Source organism: Amblyomma mixtum, chromosome 6 (genome assembly GCF_055824585.1).
Source record: "Amblyomma mixtum isolate Tamu chromosome 6, ASM5582458v1, whole genome shotgun sequence".
Classification (NCBI taxonomy): Eukaryota; Metazoa; Arthropoda; class Arachnida; order Ixodida; family Ixodidae; genus Amblyomma; species Amblyomma mixtum.
In genome coordinates, this window is record NC_143017.1 from 24,088,235 (window position 1) to 24,112,125 (window position 23,891).

Consider the following 23,891-nt stretch of genomic DNA (forward strand, 5'->3'; position numbering starts at 1 on the left):
TAGGTCACGTGACCTTGCGACATCATAACCTGCCCACCGGATACTGAGCATACTGGTCACAGTATCAAGTGGCATTAAATTAATAATAAGTTGCTCGGGAAGAGCAACCTGGGTCGCGCACGAGCCGCCGCTGGGAGCAGCTGCTGTCGCAGGGCAGTGGCGCATCGCTTAACTGCTGCACCACTGCGCCAGGAGGCGTGTGAAGACTCCCAACGATCTATGAATGTAAACTAGGGAACGCCTTTCTGCATAGATTTGAATTAACCCGCTATGTCATCGCGTCATACCCTTAAGGCGGAGCTGAAGTGTCCCCTCCAGTTTTTTCATGACATGGTAGTTCTCATGCTGCCACATTAAACACGGGGCATTCGAATTCGTAGAATGCTAGGAAACGAAAGCTGTCGGAGGTCCTTTTGGTTCGCTGTTTTAACAAGTAACATGGAACATGGAATCGAAGCGCAAAAGGCACCGATGTGCTGTGCGACTGCAGCGCATATTGAAAAAACGAAGGTGTTCTGAATTAATCGGCGCCCTAAGCGCGGCTTCCCTCAGATAGCTCATTTGCTTCGTACGGAAAACAGCACAATTATAATATATCCCTCCACTGCGACCTGAATACCGATTCTGTGTAGGAAACAAATTTAGTATAACAAACAGCCTTGCTGCGAGATGTTATTTCCTGTATTTTCAGCATTAGGCAGACAACACATTTACTCTCACCTTGATGGTAAATTTTTGGGTAGCCAGCAGTTCTGACAATCACTGCATCCATGTCCTTGAAGGATGACTGCATATACGTCTCAGAAAGAAGCATTCACTCAGTGCCGAAGTAATGAGTGCATAAAAGGCATGGCATCTCGGTTCCAATACCCGATCTGCTCTGGGGATTGTCCTGCCCCACAGGTCCAGCCGAAGCCGCCGCAATAGCTGAGTGGTTATAGTTCTCGGCTACCCACCCGAAACACGCGGCTTCAATCACGGCCGCGGCATTTCGATGGAGGCTAAATGCTTAGGCCCGTGTATCCTGCGATATCAGCGCACATGAGAAAAACCCAGGGGGTCGAAATTATCCGCTGCTCTCCCATACGGTGCCCCATAGCCTAAGTCGCTTTGGGACGTTAAACCTCTTCAATCTAAACCAAACAGATCCGTGTGAGCGTACAACGAAGGAGTTTTAAAAAGCGGCATTCGATCAACGCAAGTCGGCTAGCCCGAACTGCAGTTTGGTACAAAGTACGCATTGCCCATAATCGCGGCGAGTCGGCTTTCGGACCCGGCTGGGCTTCGTAGGTAAGCCGCAACAGCAACCAATACATCACAACCCCCAGGTGCATAGGCGGCGACGACCGCCAACGGGCTCGGAATGCACCACCACGGTAGCTTGCGCAACGATCACCGTGGGAGGTACCAAACCGCGACAGAAAAGCCTAGTTTTAGCAGAACTTGTTCGAACGTTCATAGTGCCCACCGCAACGTGGAAGCAGTGAACCGAATGTTTACGCATTGAGGTGGTCTCTGGCGGCAAGAAACACGCAAAAATGCATCCTAGAACGGCCCTGCACGCCGCTTAGCCGCGCCTCCCGCTCTGCGAGAGATCGGCCACTTGTCCGCTGCGCCCCGATGCGGCTGCGGTTGGCGCATGAACTAGAGCGCGAACACAATCTGTGCGCGCTCACCGCCGCGGCGGGCGGTCAGTGCCAACATTTAAATATATTCTAATACCATGCCTTCTCTCTCTGTTTCACGGCACTGCTGCTGTTGTAGTAAACATGCAGGTTGTTTCACATAAAACATTTTAGATCTTAATAATATAGCGCTCTTTCTCTCTAGTATGATTACCAATGTTAAGCCTCAAAATATAACGAAGACATGTAGCTAACTGGGTGGTTGAACATTATCTAATACACTCGTTTTAAACTATACCATTTAGGTTCCTCCTTTATTCAGAAGTTTGTAGCCAGAGGTAAGTAGTCTCCAAATCAGTTTTCGCGTTTTCGGAAAAGCAATTCCCGTCTTCGCTGTAGGGCAAGGAATTTCGGCGCCCCCCCACGACCAAGCAAGAACCGCGCGGCGCCGCAGCCGACGTCTCCACGCCAACGAGCGATGTCATGACAGGAGCACGTGACACCCATGCCGATGGACCAAATCGAGAACACTTGAAACTATTCCTTTCTGCTGATAAAAGTGCCATGATCTGGCTAGTACGGCGCCGCAGCAAGCGGCAGTTTCATCGCCGTCATATGTATACGTACGTGCGCCATTTGATGCATCGCCACCTCGCTCAAGCTGGCGCAGCAATCCACCACACAACGCAGCAAATCCCATTTGATGAAATTAACGCCCACTTACGTGTTTTGTCAAGCGTTTACGCAGTGTACCTTCCACTACTTTCTTTTTTAATGGTCGGTACTTTTCCCCCTGTAAGTATACCTATATAGTAAAAACAATTTGTGCCTTTTTCAGAGACAAAATGAATGCTGAAGCTCACAAATAATGAATGATGAATTTTAAATTACTTTTCAGCGCACATGAGTGCCGCGTACAACCGTTTGACATATTATCCACAGAAAAAAAAAAGATCGGAAACAAGTGTGCAATAAAAACAAAAAAAGATCCGCCGATTTCTGTGAACATATACAAACCGAAAGTCCACATTGCGGGTACAGTTACTCAACAAGCCAACAGCCGAATACATCGAAAAGTTACATCTAAAAGAAAAACGTTCATTATGAAATTATTCGAAACGCATAATGTGCACTAGGCGCGGCTCAATTCGAGTGCAGCTCATGAACGTTTCTTGAGGTACGTTCTCCGAGTGTTGCAAGGACCCATATAGCTGAACGTGCCGGGGTCGACTGCTACATGTAGTCAGTTCGAGTTAGCCTGAATATTAACAAAATTAGTTCCTGTCATGAGTGGTGCACATGTTTAGGCAGGTTAATCTGAGTGGTTAGAGTTGGGACGCTGGAGTCGTAGGAGTAGTCAGAAAAAATAACTGTAACTGAGCGAGTTGGAACCGATTCGAGTGTTTTAGAAAGGTTAGATAGATGGCGTCCCAAACTGAGCATGTGTATTCCAATTTAGGCCGGACAAGTGTGGGATAAGTTAACAACTTTGCCGAGGAAGACGCGAGCCACAGATTTCGACAGAGGCATCCAAGAGTGCTATTAGCATCGTCTGTAATGTTTATTTATTTATTTATTTACATATACTGCAGCCCCGATGGGGCTATTGCTGGAGTGGGAGGAAGAAAAAAAAAGGCAGAGAGGGACAACATATTCAGAAGTGAACACCATTAAAATACAGAACAGAAATGCAACAGACTAATCACAGATTTGCAACAACATTGAAAAATAGGTTTGGTTCCAGGGAGCGTATATCACCGGGTAAAGAATTCCATCGCTCGATAACACGAGGAAAAAAACTAAATTTGAACATATTAGTGCGCGCGTGAATGGGTGTTACATTCAATGGGTGGTAGCTCCTTGTAGATGAAGATGCTGAAGAATGCAAATACTCAGACAGTGAAGCAAAGCGGGATGAATTAACGATACCATGAAAATATTTTAAACACTCATTGTCGCGGCGGGTACAAAGGAGGGAAAGGCCTATGGCAGGAAGAGTGGATGAAGGTGAAAAATTTCTGTCATACCGTCGGCAAATAAACCGTACTGCTCTCCTTTGGACGGATTCCAGCTTACTGATATCGGACTGTTTATGAGGATTCCAGATTATTGACCCATACTCCAGAAGGGTACGAATTAAAGCTTTGTATGTTACCAGTTTAGTTTCTTGGGGGGCAACACTAAGTGTACGTTTTAGATAACCGAGCCTCCGCATTGCATTATTGGATATTGTGTTAATATGCTTTGACCAGGACAAGTTAGAAGAAACAAGACCTAAATATTTGTACTCGGACACTTGATTCAGAGAGTTATCTTTGAATGAGTAGGTGTAAGAAGATGGTATTGTGCGATTACAGAATGACATGTATACAGATTTACGAAAGTTTATTTGCATTTGCCATGTTTCACACCATGAGCAGAATGACACGAATGACTGATTTAGTTGCGCGTGATCCTCAGGGGTGTTAATTGAGCTGTATATCACACAATCGTCTGCATACAACCGAATTTTAGAAATAATATTTTCTGGCAAATCATTAATGTATAATAAGAACAACAATGGCCCAAGCACGGATCCTTGTGGTACACCGGATGATACATTAACAGTTTCAGATGAACAGGAGTTGAAAGAAACATACTGTGTACGATTAGAAAGAAAGCTTGATATCCAGTCTACCAGTAACGAGTTTTTGAGTATTGCATTAAGTTTACAAAGAAGTTTGCTGTGGAGAACGGCGTCGAAAGCTTTAGAACGGTAGATAAATAAAGCGTCGATTTCTGAGCCCGTGTCGAGGGAACTAGGAATGTCGTGCGTGAATTCTACAAGTTGTGAAATGGTACTGAGCCCGCACCGAAACCCATGCTGAAATTTGCACAAGATATTGTTAGCTTCAAGAAATTCTGTAATGTGCTTATGAATGATATGTTCTAGTAATTTGCATGAGTGTGAAGTTAACGAAATGGGGCGATAGTTGGACAAGATTTAAGTGCGGCCAGCTTTAAACAGGAGAATAACTTTTGTAAGCTTCCAGGCTACGGGGACGGTTGCGGATGATAGCGATTTCTGGAAGATGGTAGTCAAATAACGGCTGGTCCAAAGAGAGTAACGATGCAGAAATGCATTAGGGATATCATCAGGACCACTACTTTTTTTCACATTTATGTTCAGAATGAGGTTCAGAACACGTTCTACGCTTAATGAAATATCATTGACAGAACATTGAGAGTTGCTAGGAAAAGTAATCATTTCAAGGTTATCTCTTGTAAATACCGACTGGAAATATGTGTTGAAACTAGTAGCTATAGCTAATGAGTCACAGACCGGCTTATCATCAATAACGAAGGTATTGGGACTAGTGCTCTGTGGCAATATGGATGCCCAAAATTTGTGGGGATTGGGTTTCATTAATTGCGGCAAGGAATTTGTGTAGTAAAAATCTTTCGCCGAGTTAACTTTGGCACGGAGTTCGTCTTTAGCGTCGCTGAACTGTCGCAAAAGTGCAGGGTTACCATTGCGCTTGGAAACGCGTAGTCTGGCAACACGGCGAGAAAGACGCAGTATGTCTCTTGTTATCCAGGGCATACTGTGGTTTTGCTTTTTAGTTTTTAATGGAACAAAACGCTGAATACAGACCTTCACAATGTTTTCAAAAAATGTTACTAAAGAATTCACGTCACATGATATGCTAAGGTGCTGAAACTGTTCACATGCGTCACTTAATAAATCCAGGATAGCCACGTCGTCTGCTCTACTGAAATCCGGAAATGTTGAATAAGTTAGTTTTGAGGAAGGAATAGAACATGGGATCGAAATAAGAACAGCGTTGTGATCGGATATCTCCTCGACGACTTCGCATGTAAAATTCGTTGCGAAACGAGAAGAGCTTAAAAACACCAGATCCAGTATTGCCGAAGACCTCGTGGACTTATCAACTATCTTTTTAATCAAAATGACAAAGAAAAATTGACAAGTTCATTACTGATTCCAATGTCGTGACTAGTAATGGATAATGTATGCCAATGAATTCCGGGAAGATTGAAGTCTCCTAGGACAATTATATTTGGATTGCTGATATGATGAGAATGCAAGAAGTTACTTAAAGAATGCACGTGGTCTACGGAAGTGCCTGGTGGTCGATACACCGCACCGATAACAAATGATTTGTTACCTACGTAGAGTTTGCACCAAGTTGGCTCTATTTCGACAGGGACCGAAATTTCAACAAATTTCAGACTAGACTTAAAGGGACCCAAAAACACAATCTTAGTTAACTGTTTTGCCTGTTGATTGCATACGGTGAGTTATAATGGTGCTATTAGCGTCGGTAATGCCGTGTATATTCCGTTTTTTAATATTTTAATGTCCTCCCAAAAACAACTTCATGGCTTTGATGGTGTCGCCACACAGTGGCAAGTTTTTAGCAGTGGATATGACATCACCTGGCGCGAGCTTGATGATCGGACAAACAGTAAATATACTGCAAAATGTGTGAATAAATAGACACATTTTGTCACCTGTCTTCGTTTTATATTAGATCAACAAAAACAACTTGTTTGTCTTAGATAAAAGCCCTGCAAAGCAAGTAAAATAAAAATACACCACCAGGGGTGCTCTGGCATGGAAACGACGCTGCCAGTCTCAGCAAGAACGAGTTACAGAGTGCAGGCAACCATGGAGTACAAACTTCCGCGACGTGCTCTGGCTGGCTGTTTTGATTGGTTGCGCCAGGTGCCGTCATTGGGAGAGCGAAATAGGAGTGGGAAGCCCCGCCAAAATCGAGTTGAGGGCAGCGTTTTGTTTGCTTGTATTTTGAACTTTCTTCACTGAATAACTCCCGTTCCTGTGCATCGATTCCTGTAATTCTTTTTAAGTCTGCATCTGTGTGACACAAAGAACCCACCTGAAGTATAGCCGGTATCCCCCCAAGCAGTGTTTCGCAGCCCCTTTAATAAAGAGAGCGACACCGCCTCCTTTCCCATGCTGCCTGTCCGCCCTAATTACAACGAAACCTGGAGGAGTTATTTCAGAGTCAATTATACCATCATGTAGCCACGTTTCGGTGACCGCAATGACATCAGGCGAATGAGTTAAGTTTTAAAGAGATAAAATTTGGAAGCTTGTTTACTAAACTTCTGGCTTTATTGTTTAGAACACGAAGGTTGGCGGCGGTGTCCCGTCAGTCAGAATCTGCGGGTGGCTTGGCAGCAGTAGCAATAGCAGCAGCAGTGTCCGGGGGCGTTGATTTCGAATCTTTGACCAAACTTTTCTCAACATCATCCCAGTTGTACCGCACGCTATCAATAAACACGTGGTCATAAGGCAAATGAACCTTCGAGCCACTGTCACGATAAAATTGCGTTGCATCCCATATTTTTTTCCGGATCAATCTAACGTGAGCAGAGAAATCCTCGGATAAGCTAATGCCTGAATTTTTGAGCCTATGAGCATTTTTTAACGCTTGAGTTTTTTCCCGAAAGTCAAGTAGCTTAATGACAGGACGAGGGTGCCCTTCCTGCTTTCTACCTAGCCGATTATACTTTTCTATTTTAGGACAATCCAACTGAAGGTTATTGATGAATACCTTAGTCACCGCAATGAACAGAGCTTTGATAGTTTCTTCATCTTCTTCAGCAAGACCGTGAAATATAAGATTGTTTCTGCGAGAACGGTTTTCCAGCTCATCATTTCTTGAAACAAGCTTGCTAACAACCTCAGACAACGAATTCAACTGGCGTTGCACGGTCCCGTCGCTTGCGTCGCCGTTCGAGGTTGGCGGGTTTGATTCAAGAGCAGAGACTCGTGATTCAAGTGCCTCAAAACGAGAATTCACTCTCTGCTGGAAACGTTTTATATCTGCAATATCTTCGGCCATTTTTCTCTGGCCCGCAAGCAACTCGGCAAGCATTTCATTAACAGCTGGCTGATTGGAAGTGGAGCAAGCGTCATCAGTGCTTGCTACTTGAACATTAACTGAAGAAGATGTAGAACGTGTGCCTGGTTTTGAACCGGGATTGCTGTGAGAGGGTCCAGGATTAGTTTCCACATCTCCGCTTAAGAGAACACTAGCAATGCAGTAAACAAGCTGTGAATACAACGATACAGACACATAACGAAAACCGCGATTGTGTGGGCGAGGAAACAGCATCAAAAATCTGTCATCAGAGCGGACGCAACGTGCGTTTTCAAGAAAACGTACCTGCGTGAACAATAAGAAGCGGATCAGCATGCTGCCGCTTTCGCTGTCTCCTAGCCCACTGGCAGACCGCTGTGTAGGCATTGCTTTTATACGATCCGTGGGTGACGTCACAGAACTTGGCTTTAAGATGACCGGTAGATCGAAGATGACATCGTCGAAGGAAGATGGTCGGCCAGGTTGCGCAGTGGAGGGAACACCCGTGCTGTCTTTTACAGGAAACGTAGGGCAGTCCACGCTCGCACAGAGGTCATCCACGTGTAGGATTGGTGATGGCGATGGAACTGAAGTCCGTAGAGCAAGGAAACAAGGCGCCGCTGTAGTCCCGATGAAGGTAGCAGCGAGGCAGGCGCAGAACTGCGTGAAGAATAAAAAGCGGATCAGCATGCTGCCGCTTTCCCTGTCTCCTAGCCCACTGGCAGACCGCTGTGTAGGCATTGCTTTTATACGATCCGTGGGTGACGTCACAGAACTTGGCTTTAAGATGACCGGTAGATCGAAGATGACATCGTCGAAGGGAGATGCTCGGCAAGGTTACGCAGTGGAGGGAACACCCGTGCTGTCTTTTACAGGAAACGTAGGGCAGTCCACGCTCGCACAGAGGTCATCCACGTGTAGGATTGGTGATGGCGATGGAACTGAAGTCCGTAGCGCAAGGAAACAAGGCGCCGCTGTAGTCCCGATGAAGTCACCAGCGAGGCAGGCGCAGAACTGCGTGAAGAATAAGAAGCGGATCAGCATGCTGCCGCTTTCGCTGTCTCCTAGCCCACTGCCCACTGCTCCTAGCCCCCTGCTCATGTTCAGTACATGAGCAGGTCAACTTACAGTATTGAAAAGGGCGAAGCCGAAGTATTTATATGAATTAAGAGAGGACATTTCAGAGGTCCGTATGACTTATTGGATAGTTGGTGATGTCGGCGATGACGAAGCGATAGTATGATGCTTTGTTAGAAAATTTGTTATAAATTGTTCGCGTTCAAAGCACATCGTCTGTTTGTTGCACGAGGCTTCAGCACGATGAAAGTAGTCTTGAAATAAGCAATTATCAGAGTGTTATTAACGGTTTCCTATATTACACTGTCGTCTGCGAATAGACGCATGTTACAAGAGATATTATTCGGTAGGTCATTAACATATATTACAAAGGGTAAAGGTCCGAGCACTGTTCCTTGCGGGACACCGGACAGTACTGGAGAGCCCGCTGATGAGTGATGACAAGCCTAATACACATTGGGGACTGAAAGTGAAATATATGGAAAAGAAACCATTGGCGTGGCTACAACAGCTTACGGCAAAACGAAAAGAACTGGACTTCCTGCCGGGCGTCGCAATGAAAACCAGTGCCGCCTGTATCCATCATGCGGAGAAAGAAGGCACTGACTCAAAATCTGAAGCATCCCTTTTCCGCAACCGTCTCCGTTCACCTTCCTTCCATCTTCACCTGCAAATTGGGTTCCCTGCTTTGGCACTCGTTTTCTCTCTTTTTTTTTCAATTACCTTGATGAAAGCGTGAAGTTAAGTTGGTTGAAAGGGGGTTTAACGTCCCAAAGCGACTTTGGCTATGAGGGACGCAAAACATGAAGTTATAAATCCCTGCATTGAGCTAGGGCATTGCAATTACCCTTTTGTCGCGCTTCATGCTGCTGCCCCGCTTCTTTCACGCTACGCAAAGAAGTGACAAGGCTACTCTATCTGCTTCGGTACCCTTGGGACGCCGACCGTAGTACGTCGCGCTCGCTCCCGTGGCTTTCCGCGAACTCCGGCGAATGACATAGCATCCCCAAGCGACTCACTATCCCGGTTCGATGACCAGAGCTGGCGACCGCTTGGCTTTACCCAGAGCAGTCCATCGATCGCAGGCCGTTCACCGCCAGAGAAAGTGCACTACGAGACAAAAGGGGGAAAAAAATGGGATGGTGAGGGAGGAAGTTTCGCAGCCGCTACTGATGTGCGATTCGTTCCGGCTCGGATAAATTCTGGCTTCTCGTGCGAGTAAGCTTCCTCCGATGGAAGCGGCGGCCAATGTGGCGCCCGACGTTGCGAAACAAAAATGAAGAGCGATGTTCGTGACCTGAGCAATATCGATCGCATGTCTACGCTTAGGTGCAAGCATTCTTCCGCGGCTTGTGTGGAAACGTGTTGCGTTGGTGGCCGGAAGGACATTGTTTGTCACCAGAGTCTTTTTTTATCGTAGCTCTCATGTAATCTTTTATGTTCGTGGTTCCGCCGTAACTAGCGCAACGTCAAAAAATTTGTGTTCCTGGATCGTTGCTCATCGTTGTCTGCAGCATATTTTCCTGAGAACCAGCACCGTAAAAAAATATGGAATATATTCGGCAGTGCCATCAAAGGTGGGGCAGCCACAGAAGAAGTTTTATTGCTGTATAAAGCTTAACTCAAGAAGCGTTTAGGGCGCACACTATTTACTAGTGAATATGGTAAAAACTCCTATCGTAATCCTCCTCTAAGGAAGCCCTCACAAAATGGGATGGAGTCAGTGCGAGCATGTTTTACGGTTGGGCTGAAATAAAGTAAGGGGACTCAAGTGCATTGAAATAGGTTTAAAAACACGTTTAAGCATTTATAATTCTTTGTGATAGTGCGACCAATGCACATAAGCTGAAATTTTATTTCAGTAAAGTTAGCTGTGGGCCTAGCTGGTATTGTAGATTTAAGTTTAGAATTTTCCAGCGCGACGGCTAAATGCCATAGAAAGAAGACGAGAAGAACGATGAACACAGCGCTGACCATCTGAACATTTTTTGGCCTTGTCGTGTCTAGTCAGTGTAACGCTTTTTGCCAAATAGCCTATGCCATACAACAGGCAACGTCACTTATCTTCCTGCGAAACTTTCTCGACTATAAGTCGGTTCAGGCCCACGATCTCATAAGGGGGCACTCAAGGATCCAGTCCGAATTTTGCACCCTTGTCGAGAATGTTCCAGATTTTGGCAGGGCCAGAGGCTCCGCTCATCACTAAAAGCCCACCCTAGCTGCGCGTCTGTTGCTTAGGCTTCCTCGAGGTGGCAAGAATCTATTTGAAGTTTCTGTCCCACCGCTCCTCCTTCAGTCTTGCAGCTTCACTTCTGAGGTGGTGAAACCGTCTTGCAGCAATTCATTCGGGGCAACGAGCAAAACATGCCAAGCGCAGCCAGTCGGCGTATAACCGTATACTTGTCTCCACAGTTCAGACCGTAGGAGTTTTGAAACGCGTTTCACATGCCCCCACTACGACGGAACAGCACCAAACAAGGCACTTAGTCCTGAGGAGGTCACATTCTTCTTCATGCAGAATCCCAGGAACCTAGCACGGTACGGCGCTCTTGCGATGTTGGTTTCGAGCACATTCACATCCTGAAGAACGAAAACACTGAGGAAAAGCGAGCCCAATGTATACTGAAGTGCATTTCTCATGCATCGGACTCGCCTTTCTTGAGTGTTTTCGTTCTTTATGATGTGAATGTGCTCGAGACCAACATCGCAAGAAAGACGTACCGTGATAGGTTCCTGGGATTCTGCATAAAGAAGGGTGTGACGCCCGCAGAAGTACGAGGTGCTGCCTTGCTTGGTGTTGTTCCGCACCAAACTGAGAGAGAACAGTTCCGCAGACTGACTGAGAACAATTAGTCAGGAATTATTGAATCCATTTAAGAATATTGGGATTTAAGTTCAGCTGCGCAAGTTTTAGTAGTAGGCGGCTGTGAGGAAGCTTGTCAAAAGCTTTCCATATTCCACATTGATGATCTCGGTCTGCATATTACGGTCAAGATTAGTGTGCAGGTCGTGAAGGTGGAGCGCTAGTTGGGCTTCGCAAGAGAGGCCCTGTAGAACCTATGTTATGGAAAACGAAAAAAAAATCATTTCAGTCCAAGACGCTCATGATTTGTGAGTAGATGGCATGTTCTATGATTTTACAATGTGGGTAAGTTAATGAAATGTGCCGGTAACTCAACGGAGGGTCTCTGTTACCTTATTTGCAGACTGGAACGACCGTTCCCCTTCGTCAGTCACCTGGAATTATTCCTGAGGAAAGTGACTGTGAAAAGATGAGAAAAATATGTGGCACAAATTCAAAATTGACAACTGGTTGTTTTTTTTTTTGAGAAATGGAAATGACGCAGTAGCTGTTTCACATATCTCGGTGGACACCCGAACCGCGCCGTATTAAAATGGATGATGGAGGGAGTGAAAGAAGGAGGGAAGAGATGCCGTAGTGATGATCTCTGGAAAAGTTTTTCGACCACCTGGGGATGTTTAACGTGCACTGACATCGAACAGCACATGGGTGCGTTTTGCGTTTTGTCTCCTTCGTAACACGACCACCGTGGTGGGGTTCGAGCCCGGGTACTACGGCTCAGTAGACGACAGCCTTAACCACTGAGCCAGAGCGGCGGGTAAATTTCAGATTTTTCAGGAGTTTTGAATTAACCAAGTTCACACCAGCTGGCGAATACTTCATATTACGGATTATAAATGAAATACCTTCAACGAAAATGCGACAGCTGGCATGAAGGTTTTCTAAGTTAAATGATGGTAACTGTCAAGGCGAGCCAATTTCAATAATGACGACCGATGCTAATGCATTGTAAAATATTTCTGTACAATCATGATCAGTAACCGCCTCGTGCGTGTCATTTATATGTGAGAATTGCTCGGGATTGTTGATCACTAGGTTTGGTAAGTCATCGTGAAAAAAGTGAGTTTTTCGCGTTAGGAACAAAAAGAAAGTATCATTTTTGGCTTCGAAGTATTTTTCCCATGCGGCATTTCTATCGCGTTTGGTTGTACGAAACAAGCGTTTCATTGTTTTCTATTCATTTTAAGCGACGGGTGAACCACGGTTTATTGTGGTTAGTTTGAAAAATGATCCTCGGGACAAACACATTAGTGAGATGATTTCATTTGTTCTTGAAGATGATCCAGTCTTCATGAATCGAGTGCCTGTAAAATGTAAATTTTTATTCAAGAAAAAGGCCGTTAACATCTCCATTTATTGTATTATAGTTTTTCTCATCGTAAAGACGTATTGTTTTGTCGGATGTCTGTTTTTGGGCAGACGCAAATGGCAATAGCGCACGTATCACTTTGCGATCCCTGATTTCAGGAAAGTAACTAATTATTGATAGATTCTCAAGGCTGTTGGTCAGTATTCGGTCGAGGATATTTGTGATCCTCCTGAGGCAAGATTTGGTTGAGAGACCAATTGATTCAGTTGAAAATATAAACAGAAGTCGATGAAGTTTTTTCCACTGCGTTACATGTTATTGTGGAACAAGCTATGCCAGTCTGCGATCTGCCAATCAATGTTCGGGTAACCAAAAAGAATGCGGGCATTTGGATGATGGATAGAGGTTGATGAATAGCATTGTGCAGATAGCGGGAGAAGTCTGGATTATTTTCGGAGATCTGCAGCAAACGCCAAGTTGCACTGTTAAGGGGAAAGCACGACAGATGAGCAATAATAATTCGATATAGGATTATCGGATGCGACGTTGACAACAGAAATTGTTCTACCCAGATCAATTTCAAGAACGCCGCCCCCCCCCCCCCCCCCCCCGTCAGTCTTTGCGATCGTTTCGATAACTTGGAAGCCGGGTTGATCAGCTGCGATTTCAGCGTCCATTACGTCACTGTTTAACCAAGATTCTGTTAGCATGAGTATGTTGCTGTTGGATGGCGATATGATATTCACGCTTAGGAAACAGGCTTTAGATTTAGTGAGCCTCATTGGAAACGATATAACACTGCCAGGTAAAGAAGGTCAGAGGTTTTTTTGATGTTTGGAGACGAAGAAATTGCTATGCTATTTCCTCCTCACCAAGGAGAGAGAGAATGGGGCTTCTTTCAAGAGAGACACGCTTTGTTTTCGTCATTTATTGCAACCAACGAAAAGCCAATGCCGGGTAGTCCACTTCAGAGTAGAGAGCGCGCGTTCCCTCTGTTCTTCAGCACAAAGAAATTTTAATTTTGAGTAAATTGACAGACGCAGCAGCTTCCGTGTTCTCGGCGGAGGCTTCAACCGCTGCTCTAGTAAAGGCATCAAAGAGAGACTGAAAGAATGAGACGCATGTAGTAGAGGCCAGAGGGTTAGTTTCAGCTAGTTGGAGGTCTCAGATGACAACAGAAACATCTATTTCGCTGCGGCGAAGCACGGATGTGATCCCGCCTACTCGTGCGTAGCAGCTTCAACGCCTTAATCACTGAGCCACGGAGGTCAGTGAGGCGACACAAAGTTCATACGTCCTCCGAGAATGGTGCATGAGGAGCGGTACGCGCCGAACAGAACAGAACAGAACGGGAACAAGAATTCGGGGACACTTGAACTCCACCTTAACAGTGTGACGCTGTAGCGGTAACGGGTGATTTCAGCGGCCTAGGGTCTGCTTTGCGTATAATTTCGCAGAGATAGGAACTTCTTTATTTAATTTAATATGATTTTTAAAATGTTTTTTCTTAACTTTATTTTTTTATCACTTAACAGAAGGCCCATACGGTCTGTTTTTAGCCAAGTCGAACAAAAGGGTAGCGGGCCCGGCTCTCGGCTCAGCTAGACCATTTTTCGTCCCAGCGCAAGTGCTTTTCTTTCCTCCCACGCGCTACATATTGGTGGCAGAAAGCGCTTGGAGCATAAAGACCAATGACGCAATGTGTAGTAGCGTCAACACTGTTGTACTGTGTGTTCGTAGTGGGCTGTTTGAATTACCCACTTGAGGCCATGTGGCTGTGACATCACGGCCATCTTGACCAGTCTCGACTATTTCGACACGACAACGCCAACAACGTTGGTTTCTCCGCTCAACGGCGCCTTTACCACCATCGCGTTAGTAGTGGCGTTGGGACACCGATCTCCAGACACGTCACCCAGCGCGCATAAGGCAAACATATGACAACCGCGAGATCCGCAAACATGCGTCAGGAAGGCGTGAGCGCTGTCACTACCCCAGTCTTGACATATTACAAGGATCACAAGGTCGCCACCGTTATTACTGAATAATAAAAAAGATTACCAGCAGTTTCTCAAGGGGCATATTCTGTACCAGCGTGCCTTGCAATCACGAGTCCATATCTCTCATATCCTCCTCTGTACAAACGTGTTCTCAACAGTACGTCTCTCTCAACTTCGTTTCTCGATACACAAGACCATCTCTAAACAATATGTAAGGTCGTAGTGACCGCTGTCCTTCGCAGCACACTGAAGATGACCATCCTGTGTAATTTTTATTTCAGTTTCCCCGCCACCACAATGCGGTTGCCGAAGCAGACCTTCGATTTCTCGTCCTTTACCTCCGTAGCCGAACACCGTGGCCACTAAGCAACCGCGGCGAGGAGGTCGCATACAGTTAGCATGGGGGGCTGCAAGCTATGTTTCTCCGCAGAGAAAGCCCATTTTTTTCCTCTAGCAGCTTTTACTCCTTGTGTTAGATTTAGAGACAGTAAGAAAAGCTGTGACAAAAACAATAATTTCCGGCATGCTTTTTATTTATTTCTGCTTCCATAAAGGTTACGAGACTACGTCAAAGTAATTAGAGCAGCCTGCAGCTCCTAAGTGCCTCCCTGCACGCCTATGTCCCTGCCATTTTGCCTTATTGCCTTCGTATAGAAAGCCATTCGAGCCAGTTTTGTCGAATAGCGGCATTTGGGAACGTATGAAAACAAGCCAAATCAATCGTTTATTTATGAATGGTAATATTTATATTACCCACTTATACGCTTACCGAACTAACAAACTCAATTCTCGTTCCTCGCAACCGCTGGTGCATTTTAGCCCGAGCAGTAACGAAGCCTAACCGCGCAATTTCTAACTCGTTCATTACGCGCGTTCTGCGCGGTACCTAATTACGCAGATGCAGGGTGATTAAATTGTCATTCCATCCGCACGCGGTGGCCGGCCTGTATTTGCCTTGGCTATAGCTGCGCACTCTATGCCGCAAGCCTGCAGCGCACACGACCGCGAACGCAATCTAAGAGCGCGCTTGGGGACGAGCCTCTGAGCCTTTTCATCCGGTCTGTTCAAAGAAGAACCCAAGGCTCGACGAGTCAGGTAATTAGAAGTAGGCCTCAGAGCCTGCCGGCACTTTCAGCATGTAATGCGACTGAGAATCCCGCCTCTCTTTCAGCAAAGCTGAAAGCAAGTTTGGAAAGACGGAGACTCCAGTAGGCCGTCCAGCGAGTGCCGACAGAGCTTGTAAGGCCGGACGACCATCAGTAGATTGGCTTCCTAGTTATCTCGCCGCAACTCCACGAAGTACTAGAATCAAAAAGAACGTTCGGAGACATAGATTTCTAAGTGCGCCTAAGAAGACATCAGGTAGGTAGGGCAATGCTTTCTATAATTGCAGATGAGAAGTAATAAGGACACCGCTGCGAGAAAAGCGCTGCCTCGATGAGGTAAGGTACGAAAGATCATTTGTTGCCTTTGTTGTTCTATGCAGTCGGGGAGACAAAAAAGCTCGCAACAAGGTAGCAAGCGTACGTGTTACTAACTCTTACACCTTGTGGCTTCCTGGTTAGTAAATATTTACGGCCTTCTTAATACCTAAGTTAATGAAGTCGTCCCTGACGACCTTTTTATTACCTCTTCTGGCTTGTTACTACTGGACTACGGCCGGGAAGTAAAAAGTGTCTCTCTCCCTCTTTTATTACCAACCGTTCGTTTAACTCCTAAAAAGTTAGCGATGGTAGTTTAACGACATAGATGGTAGTGTGAATAATTTTTTTAGTTAAATATGCTTTCAGTGTGAGGTATTTGGGTATATTTGCCGTTCCGGTAATCGCATGTTCATAATGAAATGCAGTTGTTAAGCTCAATAGGAAAGAGCTAGTGGCCTTAACATAGGGCCATGTTTTAGAGATGTACAAAACGAAGGAAAGGACTTTCCACGCACACACGGGGAGCGGGGTACGTTTGCAGCAACATGCCTTTTCTGGGGTTTGTCTGCTTGTGTGGCTTGTATGCACAGCGCAGGGTTGTTTCCTCGTTGCCACTTTTGCGCATACCTTGAACTCTTTTTGCAAACGTTTGGATGCGCAAATATACGTCTAACAAAAAGTAAAAAACAGCGCTAAATTTAACACAAACTACACAGAAAGACGGACAGGACGGACACTGACCAGTCTCTTTTCTTGTGTGGTTTGTGTTAAATTTAGCGCTCGTTTTAGCTTTTGTTAGGCAGTGCTCCACCAACCACTTCTAGGGCGCCCAACTGCTTGTAGGGCGGTAAGAATCTGGAGAGACGAAGCCTCTAGCTGAACCATGCGAGTATGGTGTACCTGTGTGGTGGTTTCGACAAGATCAGCCAAAGGGGCGACCTGGGCGGTGGAGGAGGGTGTGGTGAACGTGGTAAGTTGCTCATTTAGCTTAGTTAGCTCGGAGGTAAGAGAGGAGGTGGTTGTCTGGAGGGTTTGAGTCAAGACATGTATCTGCTGTTGTAGATCGTGGGAAATGCGCTGCTGCTCTCGCTGCTGGCGTTCCAGCATTGCGATCCGGAGGTCTAAGGAGCTGCTCTCGTCAGTCAAGGATGAGGAGGGTGGTGTTGTGGAAGAGAGAGAGGCTGGCCCCGAGGGTCCTTTACCTTTGGCGGCGTAGGATCCTAGTGGTGACGTTATCGGAGTTGATGGAGGTTCATTATTAGAGGAGGAGGAGGAGGAGGAGGGGGTGGTGGGTTGATTCACCCTGCGCAAAGCTAGGCGTCGGAGGTATGCAGCTTTGGTACACTCGCGTTGTTTAGCGAGGAGGAAGGGGCAAGTGGGGTTGGCAAGGGATGGGTGTTTACCTGGCAATGAACGTACCAGGGCTGGGAACATACATGACGGTGGGTAGAGGAGCAGCTCAGCGACGGCACTTGGCCGGAACGCTGTGCTGGGGACATTGGTGGGCGCGGCGTCCTAAAGTGAGACACGGGGTACAGATGGGAGGTTGAGGTTTATGAGGACGGCACCAGAAGGCAAAACGTTTAAAACAAACAAAGTGGGGGATGACGGTGCCAGCGAAAGTAATGAGCACCGATTGAGTGGAGCCCATCATGCGAGCAGCGAGAATATCTGTTGTGAAAGATTCGAGATCATGCATGAGGTCATCAGGGGTGAAGTGGCCACCGAAGCTATGGATGGTGCCGAGGCATGAGATGGGAGGATGAGGGGGGGGGGGGGGGATATATTTTCATGCTGGTAGGCTTACCGTGAAGCTGAAGCTGCGTGATAGAAAGGAGGACGTGGGCGGTGAGAGCAGATTGGGTTTTTAAAAACGCAAGGCTTTGGGCTGGCTTGGCCTGAAGGGTGATGTCTGCACTGGTTTTGCAGGAGTGTTGTGCAGCGGAGATGACTGCGGCAAGCACGGCGTAGAGAGGCAGCTTGGGAGTGGGGGCACCACGAGGAAGTAGGATACCACGAGGAAGTAGGTCGGGTGGCGGAAGCAAGCTTACGGTTGGCACCAATGGTGCTCCATCTGATTTGAGGGGATGGAGTGTCGTCTATCGGGGACCCCGTAAGGTCCATGTGTGCCGACGAGTCGTCAGCCGGAGACGTAATCTGCGACGCGGGTGCCGGGCTGCAGGTCTTGATGTCAGCGGGAAATGTGGCTGGAGTTGGCGCGGCGGCTCTGGCGGCGGCGACGCGTCTCTGGGCCCGAAACTCTTGGCGTCCCTTAGAGCGTGGAGTTAGCTAGCAGTGGCTAGGAGTTGGCTAGAAGTTGGTTAGCAGTTAGCTAGCAACCTTCAAAAATTATGATATGGGCAGCATCTCCGCTGCTGCCACCATATTCTGAGAGCAAGTACCAGCCCAGCAAACCTCACTGATCTGGTCCCCTGCTAATCGGGGCCTACTGGGGAACGAGAAGGCGCACGCGATCGCCCGAGTGCTCACCTACCTCTAGATCTCCGCTGACGTGTCCCCTCCACGCGAGGAACCACTCCCTTCGGGTGGCGAACTCAGAGCATTCCATGAAACCATTTCTCATTATCATTTCTCCTATCTCAAGACCTATGCAGCAGCGGATAAACTGTTCAGCAGAAGAGAGGAAATAATCTGGAGGAAATTGCTAACCGGGGTGTTCCCAAACAATCAACTGTACAGTAAATGGCATCCGGAAGCTTTTAATCCTAGATGAACGCACTGCAATAACATTGCAGATCTAGTCAACATGGTCTCCACCTGCCCTTCCTATAACTACCCGAATTGAAATGTAGAATCCTGGGCGAGCTTATTAATCAACCAGGAAGCTGAAGAGCAACGCAACCGATATCACCCTGACAGCCATTGAGTCCCAAGCGATTCCGGCTGATGGTTAGGGTAATGAATGGAGTTTAGGTAAAAGCCTACTGCACCCTCATTTTTGAAGAGTGCTAATATACGTTATTCGTCTCTCTCTCACGGTGGAAAAATGTTACACCGTCAACAACCATGATGTTCAACAAATCCTTTTAGATGGTTTGGTTTGGTTTATGGGGTTTAACGTCCCAAAGCGACTAAGGCTATGAGAGACGCCGTACTGGAGAGCTTCGGAAATTTCGACCACCTCGGGATCTTTAACGTGCACTGACATCGCACAATACACGGGCCTCTAGAATTTCTCCTCCAAAGAAATTCAGTCGCCGCGGCCGGGATCGAACCCGCGTCTTTCGAGTCAGCAGCCGAGCACCACAACCACTGAGCCACCGCGGCGGCGCATTAGCTCTTATTAGCTCGTTCCTCAATTTCACGCCGTTGTCGTCGGCGTCCGCAGCGTCACTTGCCTCTGTTGACAGATGGCAAAGAGGAGAGGAAAAGATACTGCAGATACTGCACATTTTCCCGTCTTTAATGTAGTCATACTTACACCTACCGGAATTTCCGGGAGCCATTATGCGCACTTCCTTTCCTCAAAATGATCGGAGTGTAAACGTTGTCAACGACAACGCCAATGAACACAACGAACGCCGACGGCGTATGGCTTCACTAACGAGGAGAGCAAGAAGAGAAACCATAAGGAAAAAATAAACGCTTCACAATTGATACTGCACATTGTCTCGTCTTTAATTTCGTCATAGTTATACGTACCGGAATTACAAGGTTTAACAGGGGGGAAACCAAGCTAATAACAACTAGCTTAACCAAGGTATACCCACATCTCACGCTACGTATATCTTGGCATAGACGAGCTAAGCCACTGCCAAGTTTTCATTTCTTGTGAGCAGGTAATGTTGAGACAAATCCAATCTAAAACTCTCTTACTAACCCAGCTTTCCTAAGCCATGTGTACCCGGGTAGATTAAAAGCGCAGTGCAGAAAATGCCCCAGCAAAGCCACCGTAGCCCACATCTTCTGGAACGGTCCGACAGATCCTCCACGAATATCGCTTCAGAGGCTCTCACACTAGGGCCCGTGGGAGACCTTGCTGCTCAGCTCCGACCTGGAAACGCAAGTACAGGTGGTGACAAGAGCCCAAGAAGTCGCTGCTAGTCTCTATTGACGGCCACCTAGCAAGATCAACTAATCCACTTATTACTCAAGCCGCTAATAAAGTTTTCCAATCCAATCCAAAGCGCATCCCTGGCTTTTAGATCTAGCAACATAAAGTTACGCTGCAAGAAAAGTGAAAACACAAAAAAGAAAAGCAGCCACACAGCAAGTTTTACTTTTTTTTATTGAGCCAGTGTTTCTGGATGTAGTGTGAACGATGACACTAGTCACACCCTCCGCTGTGCTGCTTTTAGAGCTAAAGCGAGAACGCAATCGAAAATGCGCGGTATCAAGGCATTGGCGCCGTTTCTCAAGTGCGCTACAAAAATCTGCTTCATTTACTGCGCACGTCCACGCTTTTCACCTGAATATATGTTAATAAGTTAACATGTAAATAGATTTATTGCCAGTTACCTCTCACCCTGTCCTTTCTACTACCCCCTGACCTCTTTAATTTCACTTCTACACACTGCCTGCTATCCTTTATTTCCGCTGGCCCAGCTCATGTGCTTCCAGCGACGATAGCCGACGCCGGGGCTAGCAATAAGATTTTTCCTTCCATTTATCATGTTTAATAAAACCACTTAGTACTACTACTACTGCCGATCGTTCGTCTGGTTGAAAGTTGAAAGTTGAAAGTTGAAAGTTTATTGAGTAATACAATAAATGTTACAATTGTATACAGCGAGAGGTCCCATGGTACAAGACCGCGGGCGGGACCTCCCATGAAAATAAATTTCAATATGCAACATAATATAAAATACACAACACATTAATTAGCGACGAAACAGAATAAATATGGGCACATAATGTAATATTAGCTACTGAAATATTTAAATACAAATATTTAAATGTAAAATAAAACACAGATGCCGCGATACATAGAATCAATAACATAACAAAAAAAAATCACAAATTAAGAAGGAAAAGCTTTAGTTTGACCTTGAATAAAGAAAGCGTATTAGTTTGTTTGACGTCTATGTTCAAAGAATTCCAAAATGATACGGATGAAAAATGAAGGCATTGCTTGCCGTAGTTAGTTCTGACCTTAGGTAGTAAAAAGTTATTACGCAGCGCAAAACGTGTGACGATATTGCTCATGATCGTGCCGAGAGAAAATATGCTTAGCGGGAGATAATGATGAAATGATGATGGTTCATCACGTGTCGACTATCACCTTATTTTAGAGGCCGCTTATTGTAATTCTGAACCTGCAGGCCACGAAGCTTTCTTATTCGGGCACATATTTTCGTCCTGGGGTGACCTATTCAACCGTGAGCCATCAAAGATGCGAAACAGAGTTTTCTCTGCCAACGAGGGCAAATTCTACAATGATTTCATACGAAGGCATATCAAGGGTTTGAGATTAAATAGATTATTATATTTCCATTCTGGTTTGTGGCATTACTAATGTAATTTGGGTCTTCCGTGAAAACCATCACTGCTTAAAGTTAATTTTTGATGCCGTCGTGAAGACAAGTTTATTTGTAGCTTGGAGCACACAAGGGACAGCCGTCCCTCTACAAAACAGAAAAACACATTACGGCGACTGATGTCGCCCGATGCAACACGCATACATACACTCACAAGCAACGCAAGTGTCCAAAACACAAAGTGTCCAAAGTAAAAGGTTCAGGAGGGTCCAAACGCGCGGGAGGGGAAGCACGCGGGAGGAAGACCGCGCACCAATTCCGCGCAGAAACATCGCGCACAACACTGGCGCGCAACACTTAGTATGGCAGCCGCACTGTCACACGGCGCCTGCTTGCGTCGGTGAAGCGGGTTCTCCACCGTCGCAGGAACTCTTTTTCCGGCAGCGTCACCCTGTCTAAACACGCCTGCTGGAACAGGCGTGCTCGCACTCGCTGCAGCATCGGAAACATGGTCCGCTGGGGTCCGCCCTGTGTTTCCTTTCTATTCCAGCGTTCGTCGCCGTTTCAGCTGCATCCTTCCGAGAACAGTTAAACCTCTCTTTCTTTTGCACGCCTCATCACCTGTTTACAGACCACTCAGAGCTATACAGGATATTAAGATGGTAAAATATTGCAGCACTATTGGAGAACGCAGAGTAATTACTGCATGCAAGCCAAAAACTCTTATCTGCCCGAAAACCGCATGCATCAGCAAATCTGCAAGAAGAGCAAGCTGCAGCATTAGCCAGCTAAACGAATAGCGGAGTAATGCGGCAGCGGCAAGGCAGCAGGAAGAAGACAGTATCCGGACTATCGTGCGTACGCAAGCCGGGCCGTCGCGGTTTGTGTCATGGCTTCCGAGCTAAATTAGATATTCTGCGGGGTCTCTGCGCAGCTGCTTTGTTGCTATAGTCCTGGCACCGGACTGGTTCCTTCGTAAGCGATATTTGTTGCCTCAGGGCATGAAAGGGTATGCAATAATGGATGACGAGGATGCTTAAGTAAATCAAAAGAGGTTCGCTGATGTAATGAAGTCGAGGAGTGATCGATGATGTTGTTGAGGAATTTTGCGGGGTCGCAGCGGAGCACCAGACAGAGACGACCAGCGTGGCAGGCTTCTAGTTCCGGACTGCCCGTGCCGGGCGTGCGCGCCCAGCACGCGCTGTTCATCTTTATTTTCCTCTAGCGCGGGAACGCCGATCTCAGCGCCGGCGCTTTATAGCGTCGCCGGGCGCTACAGGGCCCCCCGCCTAGACGGAACGTCGAAATGTGGACTCGGTGGAAGAGAGGAGGGAATGAGTGTCCAGTAAGTTCATGCCAGGGTCCGGGAAGAGCCGTCGGGTGGAGGACGCGGGCTCAGGTGGACGAGCCTGGCTGCTGCGCAACGGGCGAATGATGCAGGGTAGCGAGCTGACAATGGACATGGAGGCAGGGGAAGCCATGGTCAGGCCGTCACCGGCTGTAGTGCTGCCCGCTGACACAAGTGTCAGCGATGTTGGAGTGTTGCGGCTGATGTCCATGGGGATCTGACGCACCGTGTACGCGATCACAAGCACAGGAGCGGCCGAAACGGCTCCATGGACTGACAGCAGATGTGGTGGGGCCGTCGACACAACGGTGACAGCTGTGACGATGCCGGAGCAAGTTGCTGGGCTCAATCCAAGGTGCTTGGATGAAACGGGAGTGACAGTCTGGAGCGGTTGGCCAGGGATGATGCGCGTGTGAGCATGGTCGGCTGTAGGTGGCTGCAAAAAGGTTGTTGCAGTGACAGGCCGTGCAGCTGAGACTGCGACATCAGATGGCTGGCTGGCAGCAAAAGACACAGGTGGTGGTTCGACAGTGGCTGCACTACTCGGTGTGGGTAGCTCGACCATGCGGTGCCGAAGGTGGCTCAAGTCAGGCACCAAAGCAGACGCTTGCTGCGGCGGTGTCGAGCTGCCAGGGTCAGAATCCGAGAAGCGGTTGACCGTACTGAGGGATTGGGGTGAGGCCTCTTGGGCAGGCGGTGTGGCCGCCGAGGTAGTGGGGCTGGTATGTGGCATATGCTGCGGTGGCGGCTTCAACCTCGCAGCAGAGGCCTGTAGAGCTGTTGGCGGTAGTGACGAGGTAGATGGAGATGCCGGAAGCCTCGGCACGGCTGCTGCCGCAGAGTTGTCCTTGGCTGCAGGAGGCTCTGGCGACAATGCCACTGAAGCGCAAGGAGGCAGAGCTAGAGACGCGGGTCG

General features: G+C 47.1%; 1 protein-coding gene across 1 annotated transcript; it reads right to left on the reverse strand.

The window, feature by feature from the left end:
* Nucleotides 1-6,802: 6,802 nt before the first annotated feature.
* LOC149338430 (uncharacterized) lies at nt 6,803-23,186 on the reverse strand. The gene is made up of 3 exons (XM_089550742.1): nt 23,082-23,186; nt 17,609-17,704; nt 6,803-7,546 (listed from the first exon to the last, which is right to left on the reverse strand). The coding sequence occupies exons 1-3, from the start codon at nt 23,184-23,186 to the stop codon at nt 6,803-6,805; spliced, it is 945 nt and encodes a 314-aa protein (XP_089406868.1).
* Between the last annotated feature and the right edge of the window lie 705 nt (nt 23,187-23,891).